This window comes from Bombina bombina, chromosome 2, assembly GCF_027579735.1.
Source record: "Bombina bombina isolate aBomBom1 chromosome 2, aBomBom1.pri, whole genome shotgun sequence".
Classification (NCBI taxonomy): Eukaryota; Metazoa; Chordata; class Amphibia; order Anura; family Bombinatoridae; genus Bombina; species Bombina bombina.
In genome coordinates this window covers 314,590,431-314,614,709 of record NC_069500.1, presented here as the reverse complement: position 1 = coordinate 314,614,709, position 24,279 = coordinate 314,590,431, and the positions used below count along the sequence as shown (strand labels likewise).

At 37.3% G+C, this 24,279-nt stretch overlaps 1 protein-coding gene across 1 annotated transcript in view; it reads right to left on the bottom strand.

The window, feature by feature from the left end:
- Positions 1 to 24,279, bottom strand: part of ADAMTS19 (ADAM metallopeptidase with thrombospondin type 1 motif 19) — a 574,573-nt gene that overhangs the window by 123,486 nt on the left and 426,808 nt on the right. The window contains exon 14 of the mRNA XM_053701647.1: positions 12,703 to 12,830. Coding sequence (XP_053557622.1) covers positions 12,703 to 12,830 — 128 coding nt within the window. The remainder of the gene's footprint in view (positions 1 to 12,702; positions 12,831 to 24,279) is intronic.

Genomic DNA, 24,279 nt, shown 5'->3' with positions numbered 1-24,279 from the left:
TACACAATGAATATAATTGTTAATTTATTTAAATGATTAGCAAACAAAAAAAAACAAAACAAAACGGTTTGTTATAAGGGAAATAGGAAATGGTGAAAAGGAGAATTAAATCATAATGACTGAGATATTAAAGGAACTGTAAACACCCTGGGCCAGATTACAAGTGGTGTGCACTCAAAGTAAAAAATGAGCGTGGCCGCATTAGCGCTGGTATTACAAGTAAAAAGTTAACGTTTGAGTGAAAGACTCAGATGGGTTAACTTCAGGACTTTGGATATTGCAACAGCTCTAAATCCCTCTCCCATAGACTTCTATGGGTGCACTAAAAAAATATTAGTTATTGCTCGCACGCAAACCTGAAGATGCATTCGAAACACTTAAAGTAATTGTAGAGTTAACGCTATTATTATTGAAACGATAGAAGTTAAGAAATGAATGAGACTTTCATTCATGAAATATTTAGTATATATAGTACTTATCTTCAGCGAAATTTCACTAGAAACGCTATACGGATAAGAGCTGATCCTCCACCCGCCATATTCAGCAATTGATTGACAGATTACTCATCTGCAATCAACTAATCGTTGTTTCCCTCCGGGCAGTGACGTTTGTGCAAAGGGACTGAACGCCCCAGAGGGAAACAACAATAAGTTGATTGCAGATGAGTCATCTGTCAATCAATTGCTGAAAATGGCGACTGGAGGTTCAGCTCTTATCCGTATAGTGTTTCTAGTGAAATATCTCTGAAGATAAGTATATACTAAAGATTTCATGATTGAAAGTCTCATTAATTTTTTAACTTCTATCGTTTCACTTTAGCTAATAGCGTTAACTTTACATTCACTTTGAATACACATGTATACTGATATATACACAAATATAGATATGCATATATAAACACATACACACACACACACGCATATATATATATATATATATATATATATATATATATATATATATATATATATATATATATATATATATATATATATATATATGTCCCTTTAAGATACTTTCACTCCACAAGACTCTCCCCTAGTTTTGAAAGCTTCAAGCATTTCCTAAAGACTGTACTATTCAGGAATGATACAACCTACACTGACCTTTCCTAACTCCATTGCTATCCCCTTGAACCCCTTAGCATGTAAGCCTATGAGCCCAGCTGTTTGTAGATCACCCTCATAAGAGCTGACTACATCAGTGCAACTGTCGGCAGGGCCCTCTACCCATTTGATCCCTATAAATGTTATCATGTATACCGCCTATGTTTATAGCGTAGCGGAATCTGTTGGCGCAACACAAAATCTGATAATAATAATAATAATAATAACTCATTGCTAAACAACAGATTAACTCACTGCATAATTAATTCAGCTTCCTATACACAGCTACTGATAGTTATGGACACTCCTGTGTATCAGTAAGACAGGGAAACAGAACGGCCAATTATTCTGCATTTTGCAGGATTGCCCTAAACTGGAAACTCAGTCCCAACCTCAGATGACTTAGTCTGGCTCCAGACTAATTGTGAGGTTTGCTTATTGGTAGGTAAATAAGCACTAACCAGACAGAATAACATTATAATAAATGCTGTATTGCATTTTATTAGTGAATAGATGTATGTGGTGCCAATTTTGGCAATCAGAAAGGTTTATTAATCCTTATTATTTTAATAGTGTTTTGTAGCATCTGCAATATGGGGTTATGCAGGAGCTATACAGCACCAACATACTCCTGATGTTTATGTCCTTGAGACAGCAATTTACAGCAAGTGCAGAACTACCAGTGGTGCAGTAGCACTGGGGCCCAAGTTCTGGGGGTGTAGGAAGTCGCTAGTCTGTACATAGGGGTCATTATCAGCATCATTATACTGTGTAGCATACTTATCATATAGTATAAAGATACATCATTATACTGTGTAGCATACATATCATATAGTATAAAGATACATCATTATACAGTGCAGCATACTTATCATATAGTATAAAGATACATCATTATACTGTGTAGCATACTTATCATATAGTATAAAGATACATCATTATACTGTGTAGCATACTTATCATATAGTATAAAGATACATCATTATACTGTGTAGCATACTTATCATATAGTATAAAGATACATCATTATACTGTGTAGCATACTTATCATATAGTATAAAGATACATCATTATACTGTGTAGCATACTTATCATATAGTATAAAGATACATCATTATACTGTGTAGCATACTTATCATATAGTATAAAGATACATCATTATACAGTGTAGCATACTTATCATATAGTATAAAGATACATCATTATACTGTGTAGCATACTTATCATATAGTATAAAGATACATCATTATACTGTGTAGCATACTTATCATATAGTATAAAGATACATCATTATACAGTGCAGCGTGTACAGTGTATTTACAGCCAGTGTATAAATACTCAGTATCTTATTATCATTATGAAGTGCAGCATGCTCATCATCAGTGTTTGTGTATGTTTGTATCTATCTAGCTATATATAACTCATGATACAGAGAAACATGCATATTATTACTATTGCTTATTTCTCAGTAAGTAATTCACAGTCATGTGTCTTTAGCAGATTTTAAATTGTGTTTTTCAGAACAAGTTCTGTTTACAGCAAGTGTGGCAAATCTACGGCACTGTTGCCAGCTTTAGCATGCAACCAAAAAAGTTCATTTTTTCATGCAGGACTGACAACCCACTATAATGCTGATTACAGCACCAAGTAAATCAGTTATGTAATCTGAGGAATTATTAGGTAAATATTTCATTTTAATTCATAATATTTTATAGTCAGAAGATCATCTGCAAAGGTGGAAACCAGCAATACTGAAACATGCAAAAAACGTAAAAACAAGTTTTTAGTTATATTTTTTATTTTTTATCTTTTCTAACATTGCTCTTTTACTGTTATTAACACATATAGTGATTTGAATATTCACTAATCTGCTGCTCAATAATAATCTTCTACTCAAATTACTATGGGCATGACAGAGAATTGTTCAGAAAATTAGTGACAATTTGGGTGCATGCTCTCAAAAGTTATCAAAACCCCAGTGATGAGGATTACACTGGACAGATTGAGGTTGAACGATTTGACAATATGCTCATCTACTTGGATTTGTATATCATTTTTCTTAAAATGCATTTTAACCCAACTAGAATCCAGTCTGATAAATAATTTTAGGATGGATTAGCACATAAATATAACAGGCAATATCACTTATGTGACTCACACACAAGTCTGTCTTCAGTGTGTTTAGTCTATCTTAGACTATCTATCTATCTATCTATCTATCTATCTATCTATCTATCTATCTATCTATCTATCTATCTATCATCTATCTATCTATCTATCTATCTATCTATCTATCTATCTATCATCTATCTATCTATCTATCTATCTATCTATCTATCTATCTATCTGTCTATCTAGCTCTCTCTAGTGGCCTTGTATAAATATAATGTAACATTTTTGCATTCTACAATGTTACACTTAACTATAATTAAATTAATATATAAATATAATGCTGATGGTAAGCAGTAACTTATTAAGGACATATGGACATATGATCTATGGATCTACACAGTCTAGTCTTGAAAGTAATTGTGGAGGGTTTTGTGAATTGTGAGCAAACTTTACTTGCATACAGCTGGGGAGATACATCAGTGAGAACAGCTTGTTTAAACTGCTTACAATTTCACAAGACTGGTGAGAGAGCTTCAGTTATATCCTGGGAATTTCCCTGTCCGTCCAGGGAACTGCCCTGTCCCTCCCCACTTTCTGAAACTGTCTGTTTTAGTTTGTAATGCAGTAAATGCAAGGTGCAATGTAATTTGTAAACAATACACAAACATATATTATGATCCTAATTTGTTAAAATAATACAGAAACTTTCAAAATATAATCAGATTTGTAAAATCACTGCTAAATCTAAATCTAAATGTATTAAAATATAAATGAGAAAGTGTAAAGCTTAAATGCAATAATACTAAAAGGAACCAATCTGAAATGTATAGTAAGATAAAAAACACAATGCACAAAGTGTAAGTGTAAACAAAACTCATGTCATGCAGTGCTACATTGCACTGAGCTTGTCTCTCCTTCACATACAGAAATGAGAGCCTCTGTGAAGTCTGAACTGCAATTCCTTTTCAAGATGGAGAATCCTTTGAATACCAGGGCCTTAGGACCTGATATTCAGAAGCTCACCAGCATGGAGAGAAATTATGCAAAATCTTTGGGATTTTTTTATACCTTATATTGTAATGTAGGTGTCTCGCCTTCACATATAAAAACCCTGCATAGTGAGAGAAATATCTTTCAAACAAAAATTTGTGTTTCTAACATTTTTTAGGGACCTTTCCATTCTGATGAGATGTCTTAGATCATCTCACCTGAGCGACGAGCTTTTGAATATCAGGTCCTTAGAGTTAACAATTGAAAATTAACATTTTCCATAGCGACTACTAGTATTGAAATGTTCAGTATAGGTGGGGATACAACAGGCAAAATTAGCGATTTCAAATGACAAAATAAAGCTAAAGAATACATTTGTAATATACTACAGCAGGTAAAATAGAAAATTGGGAACACATTAAAGGGACAGTCTAGTCAAAAATAAACTTTAATGATTATGATAGGGCATGTAATTTTAAACAAGATTCCAATTTACTTTTATCATCAATTTTGCTTTGTACTCTTGGTATTCTTAGTTGAAAGCTAAACCTAGATAGGCTTTTATGCGAATTTCTTAGCCCTTGTAGCCACCTCTTATCTAAATGCATTTTGACAGTTTTTTACAAATAGAGGGCGTAAGTTTATGTGTATCATATAGATAACATTGTGCTGATACCCATGTAGTTACCTAGGAGTCAGCACTGATTGGATAAAATGCAAGTCTGTCAAAAGAACTGAAATAAGGGGGCAGTCTGCAGAGGCTTAGATACAAGGTAATCACAGACCTAAAAAGTGTATTACTATAACTGTGTTGTTATTAAAAACTGGAGAATGGGTAATAAAGGGGTTATCTATCTTGTTAAACAATACAAATTCTGGTGTAGACTGTCCCTTTAAAGAGGAGAATTTTTTACAGAACACTGTCACTTTAAATCAAATGCTGACAAGTGGATAAGATGATCAATCTCTCACTATGTTACTGGTGGGCAATGACATTACAGAAATCTAAAAACTAAAAAAAATAATCTTTCTTTGTATTTTAAATTGCTTGCAATTTTACAATTTGACTCAACAATTACTAATGTCATCTTAATATTTGAAAGATTAGTAAAACTTAAAAATGTTTACAGAAAATTCCATAATTCATCATACATAAGTAAAATAATCACAATACTATAACAGTTTTGGCACAGATTTATGTAACGTCTGTGACTTTAATCAGTAGCTGTATTAAATGTTATGCTTGTTAAAGCCATCAAGACATTTCATAAATCTGCACAAAGTGTGTGTTATTTTCTAGGTATTTATTTTTTACTTGTGTATAATATATATATTAATAAAAAAATAAAAAATAAAATTAACTTTGTGTGTAGATTTATGAAAGGTATTAATGGCTTTAACCAGCAGGTGCATAATAGTTAATACAGCTACTGATTAAAGTCACTAAGACACTTTAAAAGCATGTGTGTGTGTGAGAGACTATATTTTTAAGCACTATAACTGTCATTTATGGCAAACTTCATTGAGGTCAGTGGGTTAAGAGCAGTCAGCCATTATTATCTTTCCCAAACAACCCACTCCTTTCCTTTTTACTCACTTCTTGTGTCTAGCTCCATATGGGAACTTCTCCCTCCCATTCAGATTCGAAGATTTTTTCTGCACAGCATTCTGGAACTTATAGTTTCCAGCCGTGCAGCGTGGAAAGGGCCCAGTTGCACCTAATTAAATTTCCTGTGTGGCCAGCTGTTGCAAGTAGCAGGGGTATGTGGGGGTCAAAAATGAAGGTGACATCACCTTTCTTTAAGTACTAATGGCACCCTGGCTCCTGACTGGAGTTATTTCTGTCACCCCCTCATGGCGGCCCTGGTTGAACTTTAACAAGAAGAAATCCGCCTCCGAAATGAGCTGAATGCCCCAAGTAACCGCCATCTTCTGCATTCGGATCCTAACAAAGCATCCAAATGCACATCCCTACTTTTATCTCATATCAAAAGATAAAATCAGAAAGATTGCACTGGACCCTAGGTTTGATTTTATTATGATGACATTTTAGAAGTGTAAATGGTATACAATAGCAAATTTTGATTTACAGGAAAAGTAATATATGTGCATACGAAAGTGACACACAGGCATGTATTTATCAAGCCGTCAACCGCAAATACGCTGGAATTCCGCAATCAAACCCTACAAACCGGCAAAAGTAGAATTTGGTGACGTAACATACGATCCGCCGGTCTCAGTCCGACATGGATCGATGCTTACGTCACTATAGATGTTCCGAAAGCAAGTTCGGCACAATCTGACTACTTTTGGAAGTTATCAAATAACTACCAGATACGCTCGGCACTATTCCAGCCCAGCGTACCTGGTTTTCAATCTGCCGCCCTGGAGGCTGCGGATGCCATAGGAATCAATGGGAGTCAGAAAGCAGCGAGAGCTCATGTTTGCTGCTGCCCGATATCCCATTGATTCCTATGGGAATGTGTACACCTAACACCCTAACATGTACCCCGAGTCTAAACACAGAGTCTAAACACCCCTAATCTGCCCCCCCTACACTGCCGCCACCTACAATATACTTATTAACCCCTAATCTGCCGCCGACACCGCTGCCACCTAAATAAAACTTATTAACCCCTATCCCGCCGCTCCCAGACCCCGCCGCAACAAAATAAACTTATTAACCCCTAAACCACCGCTCCCGGAGTCCACCGCCACCTACATTATACTTATTAACCCCTAATCTGCCCCCCTACACTGCCGCCACCTACCTACATTTATTAACCCCTAATCTGCACCCCCAACGTCGCCGCCACTATATTAAATTTATTAACCCCTAAACCTAAGTCTAACCCTAACCCTAACACCCCCTAACAAATATAATTTAAATAAATCTAAATAAATATTACTATCATTAACTAAATAATTCCTATTTAAAACTAAATACTTACCTATAAAATAAACCCTAAGATAGCTACAATATAACTAATATTTACATTGTAGCTAGCTTAGGGTTTATATTTATTTTACAGGCAACTTTGTATTTATTTAAACAAGGTACAATGGTTATTAAATAGTTAACTATTTAATAACTTCCTAGTTAAAATAAAGACAAATATACCTGTAAAATAAAACCTAACCTACGTTACAATTACACCAAACACTACACTATAATTAAATAAATTAACTAAACTAAATACAATTAAATACAATTAAAATTTTTTATCTAAAGTACAAAACCCCCCACTAAATTACAGAAAATAATAAAATAATTACAAGATTTTTAAACTAATTACACCTAATCTAATCCCCCTAACAAAATAAAAAAGCCCCCCCCCCAAATAAAAAAGCCCTACCCTATACTAAATTACAAATAGTCCCTAAAAGGGCCTTTTGCGGGGCATTGCCCCAAAGTAATCAGCTCTTTTACCTGTAAAAAAAAAATTACAACCCCCCAACATTAAAACCCACCACCCACACAACCAACCCTACTCTAAAACCCACCCAATATCCCCTTAAAAAAACCTAACACTAACCCCTTGAAGATCACCCTACCTTGAGAAGTCTTCACCTAACCGGGCCGAAGTCCTCCACAAAGCCGGCAGAAGTGGTCCTCCAGACGGGCAGAAGTGATCCTCCAGACGGGCAGAAGTGATCCTCCAGACGGGCAGAAGTCTTCATCCAGGCGGCATTTTCTATCTTCATCCATCCGGCGCGGAGCTGCTCCATCTTCAAGACATCCGACGTGGAGCATCCTCTTCTTTCGATGTCTTCTTGATGAATGAATGTTCCTTTAAATGACGTCCTCCAAGATGGCGTCCCTTGAATTCCGATTGGCTTAATTAATTCATCAAGAAGACGTCGAAAGAAGAGGATGCTCCGCGTCGGATGTCTTGAAGATGGAGCAGCTCCGCGCCGGATGGATAAAGAATTGTATTTAGTTTAGGGAATTTATTTAATTATAGTGTAGTGTTAGGTGTAATTGTAACTTAGGTTAGGTTTTATTTTACAGGTATATTTGTCTTTATTTTACACATTATTAAATAGTTAATAATTATTTAATAACTATTGTCCCTAGTTAATAGTTAAAATAAATACAAACTTGCCTGTAAAATAAAAATAAACCCTAAGCTAGATACAATGTAACTATTAGTTATATTGTAGCTATCTTAGGGTTTATTTTATAGGTAAGGATTTAGTTCTAAATAGGAATAATTTTGTTAATGATAGGAATATTTATTTAGATTTATTTAAATTATATTTAAGTTAGGGGGTGTTAGGTTTAGGGTTAGACTTAGGTTTAGGGGTTAATAACTTTAATATAATGGCGGCGACGTTGGGGGCAGCAGATTAGGGGTTAATAAATGTAGGTAGGTGGCGGCGATGTTAAGGACGGCAGACTAGGGGTTAATAATATTTAACTAATGTTTGTGAGGCGGGAGTGTGGCGGTTAGGGGTTAATATGTTTATTATAGTGGCGGCGACGTTAATAATATAATGTAGGTATCTGCAATATGTATAGAAATATGTATTTATGAATAAATAGAATAAATAAATAGAACATATTCTGCTATGTGAAGAACATTGGAATATGAAATATACAAATTTTCCTGTTGGGTTAGCGCACTTGATAATATGCGTTCGGATTAGCATGAAAGTGGGGTGTTAGGATTTTTTTCCACCTTTTTTGCCCCATTAATTTCCATTGAGGAGTACGTTATCCTAAATTTGTCTTTTTGCGTGGATCGGGTTAGTGCGCAAGCAATAATTTTTTACTTTCAAAATGTAATTGAACCGCAACCCGATGCATGCAAAAAGCTAACTTCTAACACAGTGCGAGAGAGAAATTGCTAAATAGGGCTTCATTTGTAATCTAGTCCAAAATGTTTTATGTATGTACAGTATACATCAGCAATTAAGTGACACATTACAAAAGGTCTGCACACACAATACACTTTTATACAGGGAGTGCAGAATTATTAGGCAAATTAGTATTTTGACCACATCATTCTCTTTATGCATGTTGTCTTACTCCAAGCTGTATAGGCTCGAAAGCCTACTACCAATTAAGCATATTAGGTGATGTGCATCTCTGTAATGAGAAGGGGTGTGGTCTAATGACATCAACACCCTATATCAGGTGTGCATAATTATTAGGCAACTTCCTTTCCTTTGGGAAAATGGGTCAAAAGAAGGACTTGACAGGCTCAGAAAAGTCAAAAATAGTGAGATATCTTGCAGAGGGATGCAGCACTCTTAAAATTGCAAAGCTTCTGAAGCGTGATCATCGAACAATCAAGGGTTTCATTCAAAATAGTCAACAGGGTCGCAAGAAGCGTGTGGAAAAACCAAGGCGCAAAATAACTGCCCATGAACTGAGAAAAGTCAAGTGTGCAGCTGCCAAGATGCCACTTGCCACCAGTTTGGCCATATTTCAGAGCTCCAACATCACTGGAGTGCCCAAAAGCACAAGGTGTGCAATACTCAGAGACATGGCCAAGGTAAGAAAGGCTGAAAGACGACCACCACTGAACAAGACACACAAGCTGAAACGTCAAGACTGGGCCAAGAAATATCTCAAGACTGATTTTTCTAAGGTTTTATGGACTGATGAAATGAGAGTGAGTCTTGATGGGCCAGATGGATGGGCCCGTGGCTGGATTGGTAAAGGGCAGAGAGCTCCAGTCCGACTCAGACGCCAGCAAGGTGGAGGTGGAGTACTGGTTTGGGCTGGTATCATCAAAGATGAGCTTGTGGGGCCTTTTCGGGTTGAGGATGGAGTCAAGCTCAACTCCCAGTCCTACTGCCAGTTTCTGGAAGACACCTTCTTCAAGCAGTGGTACAGGAAGAAGTCTGCATCCTTCAAGAAAAACATGATTTTCATGCAGGACAATGCTCCATCACACGCGTCCAAGTACTCCACAGCGTGGCTGGCAAGAAAGGGTATAAAAGAAAAAAATCTAATGACATGGCCTCCTTGTTCACCTGATCTGAACCCCATTGAAAACCTGTGGTCCATCATCAAATGTGAGATTTACAAGGAGGGAAAACAGTACACCTCTCTGAACAGTGTCTGGGAGGCTGTGGTTGCTGCTGCACGCAATGTTGATGGTGAACAGATCAAAACACTGACAGAATCCATGGATGGCAGGCTTTTGAGTGTCCTTGCAAAGAAAGGTGGCTATATTGGTCACTGATTTGTTTTTGTTTTGTTTTTGAATGTCACAAATGTATATTTGTGAATGTTGAGATGTTATATTGGTTTCACTGGTAAAAATAAATAATTGAAATGGGTATATATTTGTTTTTTGTTAAGTTGCCTAATAATTATGCACAGTAATAGTCACCTGCACACACAGATATCCCCCTAAAATAGCTAAAACTAAAAACAAACTAAAAACTACTTCCAAAAATATTCAGCTTTGATATTAATGAGTTTTTTGGGTTCATTGAGAACATGGTTGTTGTTCAATAATAAAATTAATCCTCAAAAATACAACTTGCCTAATAATTCTGCTCTCCCTGTATAGGTAAGTATTTAGTTTTAAATAGGAATTATTTAGTTAATGATAGTAATATTTATTTAGATTTATTTAAATTATATTTAAGTTAGGGGGTGTTAGGGTTAGGGTTAGACTTAGGTTTAGGGGTTAATAAATTAAATATAGTGGCGGCGACGTTGGGGGCGGCAGATTAGGGGTTAATAAATGTAGGTAGGTGGCAGCGGTGTAGGGGGGCTGATTAGGGTTTAATAAATATAATGTAGGTGGCGGCGGTGTAGGGGGCGGCAGATTAGGGGTCAATAATTATATGTAGGTGGCGGTGGGCTCCACGAGCGGCGGTTTAGGGTTTAATAATTGTATTTAGTTGCGGCGGGGTCCGGGAGCAGCGGTTTAGGGGTTAAACACTTTATTTTGTTGCGGTGGGGTCCTGGAGCGGCGGTATAGGGGGTAAACAGTATAGTATAGTGTGGGTGTTTAGTGACAGGGTACCAAGAATGCTGTAAAAAAAGCCGAAGAGCAGCGAGATCGATGACTGTTAGTTAACAACAGTCCGCTGCTCATCTCACCGTACTTGGTGCTCGGCTTTGTGACAGCTTTTTTGGTAACTTTGGAGAACATATTCAGGTCCGCGGCAGCGATGTTAGGCGAGCGTATTGGTGCCGTTGAATGCAAAAAAGTCGACGCTTTGATATATAGATGCCACAGTGTTGGAGCGGGGGAGAGGGAGGTTGAAACAGTCTGTGTAATTTTAAATGGCTTCTAGAAATTAAATTACTTAATTTAGGAGATACCTAAGTTATTTTAATTTTTAATGCAAACACAACTATTTTTAAAACATGTAATGTAGAAATTTGATAATTAGGTGTAAATTATTGATTAAAATGTATTTCTGTGCATTTATTTAATACAAAAAGTCTAATGAAGAATATCTGCATAGAGGCCTCATTAATGTTTATGATAATTTATGACGTATAAGATAGCTGGAGTGTCTAGTTTGGTAAATCATGTAATTGGGAAATGCTGCATAGTTTGTCAAAATGGAAGACACTTTAGAAGCAAGAACACGGTGAGATTCATAGGTAAAAAAAAAAAAAAACAGTGTCTGTTCATGCCAAATAAAAGTTCCAGATAAACAGATAAATTCAGTCTCAAATGTTCACTTAATGGAAATTAGAAACATAAATCCCGCACAGAGGCTGCATGCAAACAAAAGTACAAAAACACTACACCTCCTTACCTATGATACACAGGAGATTCAGGGAGAAGGGGAACTAAGAAATTATGTTTAACATTTCCATGTACATCCTCTCCTTTTCCCATGTCAAATATAATCATAAAGTTACCTTTTGCTCATTTATTATACACTTAAGAAATTGATGACTGCAATGTGAGCATTTAAAAAAAAAAAAAAACATGTTGTAGTGCAAAACTGTTCTCTGGAATCTTTATTTTAAAAAGCGCAACCCATGTGCTGAACCAAAAATGGGCCAGCTCCTAAGCTTAAATTCCTGCTTTTCAACTATACCAAGAGAACAAAGGAAAATTGATAATAGGAGTAAATTAAAAAGTTGTTTAAATTGCATGCTCTATCTGAATCATGAAAGAAAAAAATTGGCTTTACTATCCCTTTAACTGTTATAACGATGGGATAAACACTTTAAGGGGATATAAAACTGCAATTAGAAAATGTTCTAATATGTTAGGCCATTTTCTTATTTACAACTATTTTTTTAACTCAGGCAAAAATGATAAACACATAGTTAAAGTCAGCTCCAGGGTGGCAACGCACTACTAGTCCAATGATTAATTGCTATGTATACATGCCACTCCTGATTGACTAACTGGACGAGTTAAGCTCAGGATCAGAAGTCCATTACTGCTCTGACTTTAACTATGTATTTAACTAATTTGCTGGTATAGGCAAGCATTAGTTTAATAAGAGAATGTTATAATGCAACAAAGGACACAATTAGCTGTGCAGTTTACTGTACCTGGCATCTACCATTTGAGCATATGTCCACCCCATTCTGGCCACAAGGTGTTCCATCCAAAGCTTTTTCTGCCACAAGTATAGGCTGATCTTTTCCGAGCGCAGAGCAGAAAAGTGAACAAGGTTTCTCTAGATATGAAGGAAGCAGAATATAACACAAATAACTAATCAATAACATTAAGACTATATCTCAGTACTGAGGAAAAAGGGCTAATTAAGGATAGTGAGCAAAAGAAGGGCAACCAGAATTACCCGCAAACTTCATCATAAAATTAACTTATCTCCATTCTTATAGATATATGCTACTGAATAATCTTATTTGCTCCTTGAACTCAAAAAGAACTAAATAAACTGTACAATTAAAGGGATAGAAAAGTCAAAATTGAAAAGTGCATGAGTGCATTTGAATTTGAAATAAAAGCATTTTTGCAACATATTTCCATTAGCAAAAATGCTTATAGTAAAACGTATTACTGTTTTTCAATGGCATACACACATATCCTGTGAAGGCCATGCACCAGCATTCAGACACCCAAATGATGTCTTCGCTGAAGAAATACACACCATTGCCTGCTCTTTGAGTTATAACTTTTGCTAGAAGCATTTTTGCTAATGAAAGTATATTGCAAATATGTTTTTATTTCAAATTGAACTACATCCATGCAACTTTAATTTTTGACTTTTCTACCCCTTTAATAGAACAAACATTCTAAATCACCTGTTTGAAATAACATTCATTATGAAACTATTTATCACTTTTGATCCGACCATTGCACTAAAGTTTTTCAGCTACTAATAAAAATAGCCGCTGCTTTTATACAGCTTATTGGTACTTATTTTAATGATCTCTGAGTAAGTAATTTAAGTGATACATTTAAAATTATTTAATATAATTAAATCATAAAAATAAACCAATATTGTTATCCTCATAAAATAAATTGTCTGATTATTATCTGACACCAGATAAAATAATTCAGAAATGTTACTATTGTTATATTTTTAAAGCATCTCCAATATAGAAACCGAAAGAACAAATGAAGATCAATGTGCATTATACAGGTGAAACTCGAAAAATTAGAATATCGTGCAAAAGTTAATTTATTTCACTAATGCAACTTAAAAGGTGAAACTAATATATGAGATAGACTCATTACATGCAAAGCAAGATCGTTCAAGTTGTGATTTGTCATAATTGTGATGATTATGGCTTGCAGCTCATGAAAACCCCAAATCCACAACATGCAATCAATAAAACAAGGATTGTACATAGAACAATATCGGACCTCTGAAAAGTATAAGCATGCACACTGTATGTACTCAGTACTTGGTTTGGGCCCCTTTTGCAACAATTACTGCCTCAATACGGCGTGGCATGGAAGCTATCAGCCTGTGGCATTGCTGAGGTGTTATGGAAGACCAGGATGCTTCAATAGCGGCCTTCAGCTCTTCTGCATTGTTCGATTTCATGTCTCTTATCTTTTTCTTGGCAATGCCCCCATAGATTCTCTATGGGGATCAGGTCAGGCGAGTTTGCTGGCCAATCAAACACAGTAATCCCACAGTCAGTGAACCAGGTTTTGGTGCTTTTGGCAGTGTGGGCAGGTGCCAAGTCCTGCTGGAAAATGAAGTCAGCATCCCCATAGACCTCATCTGTGGAAGGAAGCATGAAGTGCTCCAAAATATCCTGGTAGACGGCGGTGTTGACCCTGGACTTAATGAAGCACAGTGGACCAACACCAGCAGATGACATGGCTCCCCAAATCAACACAGACTGTGGAAACTTCACACTGTACGTCAAGCATCTTGCAGTGTGTGCCTCTCCATTCTTTCTCCATACTCTGGGTCCTTGGTTTCTAAATGAGATGCAAAATTTGCTCTCATCAGAAAAGAGGACTTTGGACCACTGAGCAACAGACAAGGTCTGTTTTTCTTTAGCCCCGGTAAGACGCTTCTGATGTTGTTTGTTGTTCAGGAGTGGCTTGACAAGAGGAATACGACATTTGAAGCCCATGTCCAGGATCCGTCTGTGTGTGGTGGCTCTTGTTAAAGTCCCCAACACTTTTGAATGGCCTTTTCCTGACAATCCTCTCCAGGCTGCGGTCATCCCTGCTGCTTGTGCACCTTTTTCTTCCACAATTTTCCCTTCCACATAACTTTCTATTAATGTGCTTTGATACAGCACTTTGGGAACATCCAACTTCTTTTGCAATTACCTTTTGAGGCTTTCCCTCCTTACAGAGGGTGTCAATGATGGTTTTCTGCACAACTGTCAGGTCAGCAGTCTTTCCCATGATAATGATTCCTACTGAAGCAGACTGAGAGACCATTTAAAGGCTCAGTAACCCTTTGCAGGTGTTATGGCTTAATTAGCTGATTAGAGTGGGACACTTTGAGCCTAGAATATTGCACCTTTTCACAATATTCTAATTTTCTAAGATTGTGGATTTGGGGTTTTCATGAGCTTTAAGCCATAACCATAACAATTATGACAAATCACAGCTTGAACTATCTTGCTTTGCATGTATGAGTCTATCTCGTATATTAGTTTCCCCTTTTAAGTTGCATTAGTGAAATAAATTAACTTTTGCACGATATTCTAATTTTTCGAGTTTCACCTGTACTGTAGTAAAATCAGTTACGTCATAAAAAATTAGATTTAAAATTACACTGTCCCTAATTTCAATTTGTTAGTATGGGATTTGTTAAATGTTCTGTTATATAAAAGTACATGATTAGTAGAATTAAGAGGTTCCACCTTATATAGGTAGTCATCTATATTTATGAGAAACTATTGTGAGAATAAATATGTTGGGTTTTAAGAATAAATTATTGTTTTATAAACTCAGTATAGGAAATTGTAGATATGTGCACGGGTGAAAATTTTGGTTCGTACAAATTATTCATTAGTCGGTGTGTTCGGTTCAACCGAATTTTTGTATATGTATTTTGTATGACACAAAATTCATTACATTGGATCAAATCATTTGGGAGCTTTCCTTTTAGCCACATAATTACACTGCTAGGAAATGCAAACAATCTAAAGATTCATTGCTAACTGGGACATGAAAACATACAAGAACTAGAATACGTTTTATAAAGAGAATTCAATCAATAAATTGAAATTAAAAACAACACTACAACAACCTTTCTGTACATTTTTTTTTCATTCAACCCTTTTTTTGTTTTTGTTTTAAATCCCTCATGCTACCCCTTTTCCTCTATTTTCCACCCACCTGCTCCATACCGTAAGTTTGTAGTTACACTAGTTAGCTTGGAGAGTCAATTCAAAGAAGGGCAGAAGCAGGAGAGGTGGCACCAGCAGGCAGCAGAGTTACTGGCTTAGGTAGGCCTGACAATACAAACATTTACTTGATTTTTTTTACTTTAACTGATGATGACCACCACAGAGCAGGAAAGGCAGGAGCAGGAGTGAAAGGAGCAGCAGACAGCAGACTTACTGAACTAGGTAGGACTGACAGTACATAAACCTCAGGGGAGGAGGAGGGCAAAACATGCCTAGAGCCCCTCAGACTTAGAGTCCCTTGTAAAAAGCGGCCAGCAGTTCTCTGAGGAATTGGCATTGATGGATGATGACCACCACAAAGTAGAGAGGTCAGGAGCAGGGTTGACAGCAGCAGCAGAAAGCAGAGTTACTGAACTAGACAAGTAGGCTTGATACATGACGCTGCAGTCTGCTGGCCCCTGTTGTGAGTACTGCTCCTAGTAGGTGGCATTTCTGGCTGTTATTCATGTGTCCTTCACAAAGATAAATCTCCCCAATTGCAGGTCATCTTCTCTGATGAGTCCAATTTTCAGCTTTGCCCAACACCTGGTCATCTAATAGTTAGACAGAGACTTGGAGAGTCCTACAAGAAACAGTGTCTTTCACCCATTGTGGAAATTTATGGAGGATCGGTAATGATTTGGGTGCTTCAGCAAAGCTGGAATCAGGCAGATTTATCTTTGTAAAGGACATATTAATCAGGCCATGTACAAGGCTATCCTGGAAGAAAACTTGCTCCCTTCTGCTCTGACAATGTTTTCCAACTCTGTGGATTTGTTTTTCCAGCAGGACAATGCTCCATGCCACACAGCCAGGTCATTCCAGGTGTGGATGGAGAAGACCCTGTCATGGCAAAACCAATCTCCAGAACTGAACCCCATTGAAAACCTTTGGGATGTGATCAATTGGAAAATGGATGGTAACAAACAATCAAACAAAGCCGAGCTGCTTACATTTTTGTGTCAGGAGTGGCACAAAGTCACCCAACAGCAATGTGAAAGACTGACAGGCAAAGATGCATTTGAGTTGTGATTGAAATCAGCATTATTTCACCAAATATTCATTTCTGAACTCTTGCTACGTTAAAACATTAGTATTGTGTTGATTAAAAAGACTGATCATTTTGCAGTGATCTCTTAATTTTTAGATAGATAGATAGAGTATATATAATAAAATATTACATGTTTTGCTAGATAACTATAGAAATCAACCATTTAAAAAAAGGCAGTAATGTGCACTGACTACATGAAAAAATAATAATTCTAAACACAAAAGTTTAAACTTTAATTAAAATGTATGTGCACCCCCCAAAAAAGGGCAGCTGGCCTTCCTATAAGTCACAGGCTATGCTTTCACTGCAATATAGTAAGCTAAATGGACTGCAAGAAAATAGTAATGCTAAACTTTAATTTAAAATTGTTTAACACCCTCCAAAAAAGCCAGCAGTCACAGGCTATGCCCCGACAGCAATATAATTATCAATAAACAAAACATGCAGTTAATGAACTAAATGTGCAGTTAACGGCAAGAATATAGAAATGTTTCTGCACACAAAGGGTTAAACCTAAATTAAAAAAATAATTCTCCAAATATAGCCAGCAGGCCAACCTATCAGTCACAGGCCCAAAGCAATATAATAGGTTAACTGCAAGATAGTATCATTTTTCTACACACAAATGGTTAAACTTAAAATAAGTTACCCCCCCCCCCCAAACACTGCACCGCAAGAAAAGCTCTAAGGGGCCATTTATCAAGCTCCGGATGGAGCTTGAGGGGCAGTGTTTCTGGCGAGCCTGCAGGCTCGTCAGAAACACCAGTTATGAAGCAGCAACTCTGAGCAGGCGGACAGACATTGCCGCAATTCAACCCGATCGAGTACGATCGGGTTGATTGACACCTCCCTACTGGCAGCCGATTGCCCGCGAATCTGCAGGGGGCAGCGTTGCACCAGCAGCTCACAAGAGCTTCTGGTGCAATGCTGAATACGGAGAGCGTATTGCTCTCTGCATTCAGCGAGGTCTGTCGGACCTGATCCGTACTGTCAGATCAGGTCCGACAGACCTTTGTTAAATAGGGGCCATATTCTGCACAATTTTACACCAAAAAAAACAACACAGCAAGCTGACACAGACATACACCACTGTACTGCTTAAGAGCTGAAGTTAAATTGACTAGAAGGTGGCTGATGTTCAATAGACTACCACCAACCTATGCTAGGTTAACAGTGGATTGGGCAAGCTTGTTTGGTATTTAATGCCTGACTTGCTGGCCCTTGCATCAATCAGTTAGTAAAGCTCTGTTAGGATTGGACAGGGGGAGATGTACACATGAATGGTCAGACCAACTGTACATCACTGCAAACAAAGGAGCTGATTTGTAACAACAATATCAGCTCCTTTGCCCTCTCCTGTGTTCCCTGACCCCTTTTTTAGTGCAGAAAGTTTCAAATGAAAATGAAACAAATGTGACTAATAAACAGATAACATTTTTGTTATGGTCAAACTTTAGTCCCATTTTCATTTGTCCACTTTGTATGCTGTTGAATGGACAAATGGGCCATAATTCAGACAAATGCACATGGCTAGTAAATGGAAACGAGGTAGCTGGAACAACTGAAACTCCATGTCCAAAGCAATCTGGCTATTTAAAGGGGGATTCCAGACAAAATTGGAATCCTCATGGATTGCATTTCAGTTTTGATTAGAAACATTTGTGTAATATACAGTACATGTATTAGCAAATATGCTTCTAATAAAAGCTATAGCTGTTTCAAAAGTATGCATCATGCACCAGCATTTTAATTACAGCACTTGCTCAGAGAGCCGAAAGGGTTTGTATCTTTAGGTAATGACTCAATTTGCTCCATTTATTAAGCAGCGGGTGCTGCTTCGGAGCCTTATCATTTCAGTCTTGCCTGAAACTGAAGTTTAGAAGCAGTGGTTGTAAGACCGCTGCACCTTAACTTCTCCGCCACCTTTTAGGTGGCGGACTGAAATCATCTCGATCCAATGCGATCGGGATGATTGATGGCCCCTGCTAGCGGCCAGTGAGCAGGAGGCGGCATTGCAAAAGCACTTAACCAGAAATGTGCAATAATAAATGTCAACAGCTCATGCTTTCGGCATTTAGTGAGGTTGAGCGGACATGATTCACTACAGCGAATCATGTCCACTCGCTTTTTAAAAAATCTACCCAAATGTATTAATTACTGACATGATACAAGTCCCACTGGCCCTCTTAGCAGCTGCAGTGTTTAAAATGCTGGTGCACTGAAAATATCTTGATATGCTTCACATGCATGTGCAAGATATGCTTCACATGCATATTGGCAAGAGTCCATGAGCTAGTGACGTATGGGATATACAATCCTACCAGGAGGGGCAAAGTTTCCCAAACCTCAAAATGCCTACAAATACACCCCTCACCACACCCACAATTCAGTTTAACGAATAGCCAAGCAGTGGGATGATAAAGAAAGGAGTAGAAAGCATCAAAAAAATAAATTTGGAAATAATTGTGTTTTATACAAAAAATCATAACCACCATAAAAAGGGTGGGCCTCATGGACTCTTGCCAATATGAAAGAAATTAATTTATCAGGTAAGTTCTTACATAAATTATGTTTTCTTTCATGTAATTGGCAAGAGTCCATGAGCTAGTGACGTATGGGATAGCAATACCCAAGATGTAGAACTCCACGCAAGAGTCACTAGAGAGGGAGGGATAAAAATAAAAACAGCCATTTTCCGCTGAAAAAATTAATCCACAACCCAAAAAAATAAGTTTATTCTCATAAATGAAAGAAAAAAACTTAAATCAAAAGCAGAAGAATCAAACTGAAACAGCTGCCTGAAGAACTTTTCTACCAAAAACTGCTTCTGAAGAAGCAAATACATCAAAACGGTAGAATTTAGCAAATGTATGCAAAGAGGACCAAGTTGCCGCTTTGCAAATCTGATCAACTGAAGCTTCATTCTTAAAGGCCCACGAAGTGGAGACTGATCTAGCAGAATGAGCTGTAATTCTCTGAGGCGGGGCCTGACCCAACTCCAAATAAGCTTGATGAATCAAAAGTTTCAACCAAGAAGCCAAGGAAATAGCAGAAGACTTCTGACCTTTCCTAGGACCAGAAAATAAAACAAATAAACTGGAAGTCTTCCTGAAATTTTTAGTAGCTTCCACATAATATTTTAAAGCTCTTACCACATCCAAAGAATGTAAGGATCTTTCCAAAGAATTCTTAGGATTAGGACACAAGGAAGGGACAACAATTTCTCTACTAATGTTGTTAGAATTCACAACCTTAGGTAACAATTGAAAAGAAGTCCACAAAACTGCCTTATCCTGATGAAAAATCAGAAAAGGAGACTCACAAGAAAGAGCAGATAGCTCAGAAACTCTTCTAGCAGAAGAGATAGCCAAAAGGAACAACACTTTCCAAGAAAGTAGTTTAATGTCCAAAGAATGCATAGGCTCAAATGGAGGAGCCTGTAAAGCCTTCAAAACCAAATTAAGAGTCCAAGGAGGAGAAATTGATTTAATGACAGGCTTAATACGAACTAAAGCCTGTACAAAACAGTGAATATCAGGAGGTATAGCAATCTTTCTGTGAAATAAAACAGAAAGAGCAGAGATTTGTCCCTTCAAGGAACTTGCAGACAAACCCTTATCCAAACTATCCTGAAGAAACTGTAAAATTCTAGGAATTCTAAAAGAATGCCAAGAGAATTTATGAGAAGAACACCATGAAATGTAAGTCTTCCAAACTCTATAATAAATCTTTCTAGAGACAGATTTACGGGATTGTAACATAGTTATAATCACTGACTCAGAGAAACACCTATAACTTAGTACTAAGCGTTCAATTTACATACCTTCAAATTTAATGATTTGAGATCCTGATGGAAAAACAGACCTTGAGACAGTAGGTCCGGCCTTAATGGAAGTGGCCAAGGCTGGCAACTTGACATCCGAACTAGATCCACATACCAAAACCTGTGTGGCCATGCTGGAGCCACCAGCAACACAAATGATTGTTGAATGATGATTTTGGAGATCACTCTTGGAAGGAGAACTAGAGACGGGAAAATGTAAGCAGGATGATAACACCAAGGAAGTGTCAGCGCATCCACTGCTTCTGCCTGAACATCCCTGGACAGGTATCTGGGAAGTTTCTTGTTTAGATGAGAGGCCATGAGATTTATCTCTGGAAGACCCCACATCTGAACAATCTGAGAAAACACATCTGGATGGAGAGACCACTCCCCTGGATGTAAAGTCTGATGACTGAGATAATCCGCCTCCCAATTGTCTACAACTGGGATATGCACCGCAGAGATTAAACAGGAGCTGGATTCCACCCAATCAAGTATCCAAGATACTTCTTTCATAGCTTGGGGACTGTGTTTCCCACCCTGATGATTGACATATGCCACTGTTGTGATATTGTCTGTCTGAAAACAAATGAACAGTTCTCTCTTTAACAGAGGCCAAAACTAAAGAGCTCTGAAAATTTTGCATGGAGTTCTAAAATATTTATTGGTAATCTTCCAAACCCCTTGTGCTGTCAGAGATCCCCAAACAGCTCCCCAACCTGAAAGACTCGCATCTGTTGTGATCACAGTCCAGGTTGGCCAAACAAAAGAAGCCCCTTGAACTAAACGATGGTGATCTATCCACCACGTCAGAGAGTGCCGTACATTGGGATTTAAGGATATTAATTGTGATATCTTTGTATAATCCCTGCACCATTGGTTCAGCATACAAAGCTGTAGAGGTCTCATGTGAAAACGAGCAAAGCGGATCGTGTCTGATGCTGCAGCCATGAGACCTAAAACTTCCATGCACATAGCCACTGAAGGGAATGACTGAGACTGAAGGTACCGGCAAGCTGCAACCAATTTTAAACATCTCTTGTCTGTTAGAGATAGAGTCGTGTACACTGAATCTATTTGGAAGCCTAAAAAGGTGACCCTTTGTCTGAGGAATCAAGAAACTTTTTGGTAAATTGATCCTCCAACCATGTTTCCGAAGAAACAACACTAGTTGATTTGTGTGAGATTCTGCAGAACGTAAAGACTGAGCTAGTACCAGGATATCGTCCAAATAAGGAAAAACAGCAATACCCTGTTCTCTGATTACAGAGAGTAGGACACCTAGAACCTTTGAAAAGATTATTGGAGCTGTTGCTAGGCAAAATGGAAGAGCAACAAATTGGTAATGCTTGTCTAGAAAAGAAAATCTCAGGAACTGAAAATTTTCTGGATGAATCGGACTATGAATGTATGCATCCTGCAAGTCTATTGTGGACATATAATTTCCTCGCTGAACAAAAGGCAAAATAGTTTTTATAGTCACCATCTTGAAAGTTGGTACTCTTACATAACGATTCAAAATTTTCAGATCCAGAACTGGTCTGAATGAATTTTCTTTCTTTGGGACAATGAATAGATTTGAATAAATCCCCAGACCTTGGTACTGAAAAGGAACTGGCATGATTACCCCTGAAACCTCCAGGTCTGACACACTTCAGGAAAGCCTGAGCTTTTACTGGATTTACCGGGATGCGTGAGAGAAAAAATCTTCTCACAGGAGGTCTTACTCTGAATCCTATTCGGTACCCCTGAGAGACATTGCTCTGAATCCATTGATTTTGGACAGAATTTGCCCAAACATCCTTGAAAAACCTTAATCTGCCCCCTACCAGCTGAGCTAGAATGAGGGCCGCACCTTCATGTGGGCTTAGGGGCTGACTTTGGTTTCTTAAAAGGCTTGGATTTATTCCAATTTGAGAAAGGCTTACAAATGGAAACAGTTTCCTTGGGGGAAGGATTAGGTTTTTGTTCCTTATTTTGACGAAAGGAACGAAAATGATTAGAAGCCTTAGATTTACCCTTAGGTTTTTTATCCTGAGGCAAAAAACTCCCTTCCACCCAGTAACAGTTGAAATAATAGAATCCAACTAAGAACCAAATAAATTATTACCTTGGAAAGAAAGAGATAGAAATATAGACTTAGATGTCATATCAGCATTCCAAGATTTAAGCCACAAAGCTCTTCTACCTAAAATAGCTAACATCAATTTTGATAATATCAAAAATTGCATCACAAATAAAATGATTAGCATGTTGTAGTAAACGAACAATGCTATATAAGTCAGAATCCAACTTTCTCCAACCAGAAAGTTGATGCAGCCGCAACATCAGCCAAAGAAATTGCAGGTCTGAGAAGATGACCTGAATATAAATAGGCTTTCCTTAGATAAGATTCAAGCTTCCTATCTAAAGGATCCTTAAAATAAGTACTATCTTCCATAGGAATAGTGGTACGTTTAGCAAGAGTAGAAATAGCCCCATCAACTTTGGGGATTTTTTCCCAAAACTCTATAGAATTTTCTGGTAAAGGATAACATTTTAAACCTTGAAGAAGGAATAAAAGAAGTACCTGGCTTATTCCATTCCTTAGAAATCATATCAGAAATAGCCTCAGGAATAGGAAACCACAGGAGGTTTAAAAACAGCATTTAAACGTTTATAAGACTTAACGTCAAGAGGACTGGTTACCTCAATATAATTAACACTTCTTTTAATAAAGAATGCATATACTCTATTTTAAATAAATAAGTAGATTTGTCATTGTCAATGTCTGAGGAAGGATCTTCTGTATCAGATAGATCCTCATCAGAGGAGGATAAATTATTATGTTGGTCATTTGAAATTTCATCAACTGAATGAGAAGTTTTAAAAGACCTTTTACGTTTATTAGAAGGTGGAAATGCAGACAAAGCCTTCTGGATAGAATCAGAAACAAATTCTTTAAAAATCATAGCTATATCATGTACATTAGAAGTTGAAGGAACTGCAACTGGCAATGTACTATTACTGATGGACACACTATCTGCATGTAAAAGTTTATCATGACAACTATTACAAATGACATTCGGCGAAATAATTTCCACAATCTTACAACAAATGCACTTAGCTTTGGTAGAACCAATGTCAGGCAGCAATGTTCCAGCAAAAACTTCTGAGGCAGGATCAGATTGAGACATCTTGCAAAATGTAAAAGAAAAAACAACATATAAAGCAAAATTATCAATTTCCTTATATGACAGTTTCAGGAATGGGAAAAAAATGCAAATAGCATAGCCCTCTGATAGAGAAAAAGGCAAGAGGCAAACATCAATGGGCTATTAAAATAATGAAAAAGTTTGGCGCCAAGTATGACGCACAACATAACTGAAAACTTTTTTGGCGCCAATAATAACCGGAAATGACACACTCGCGTCACTAATGA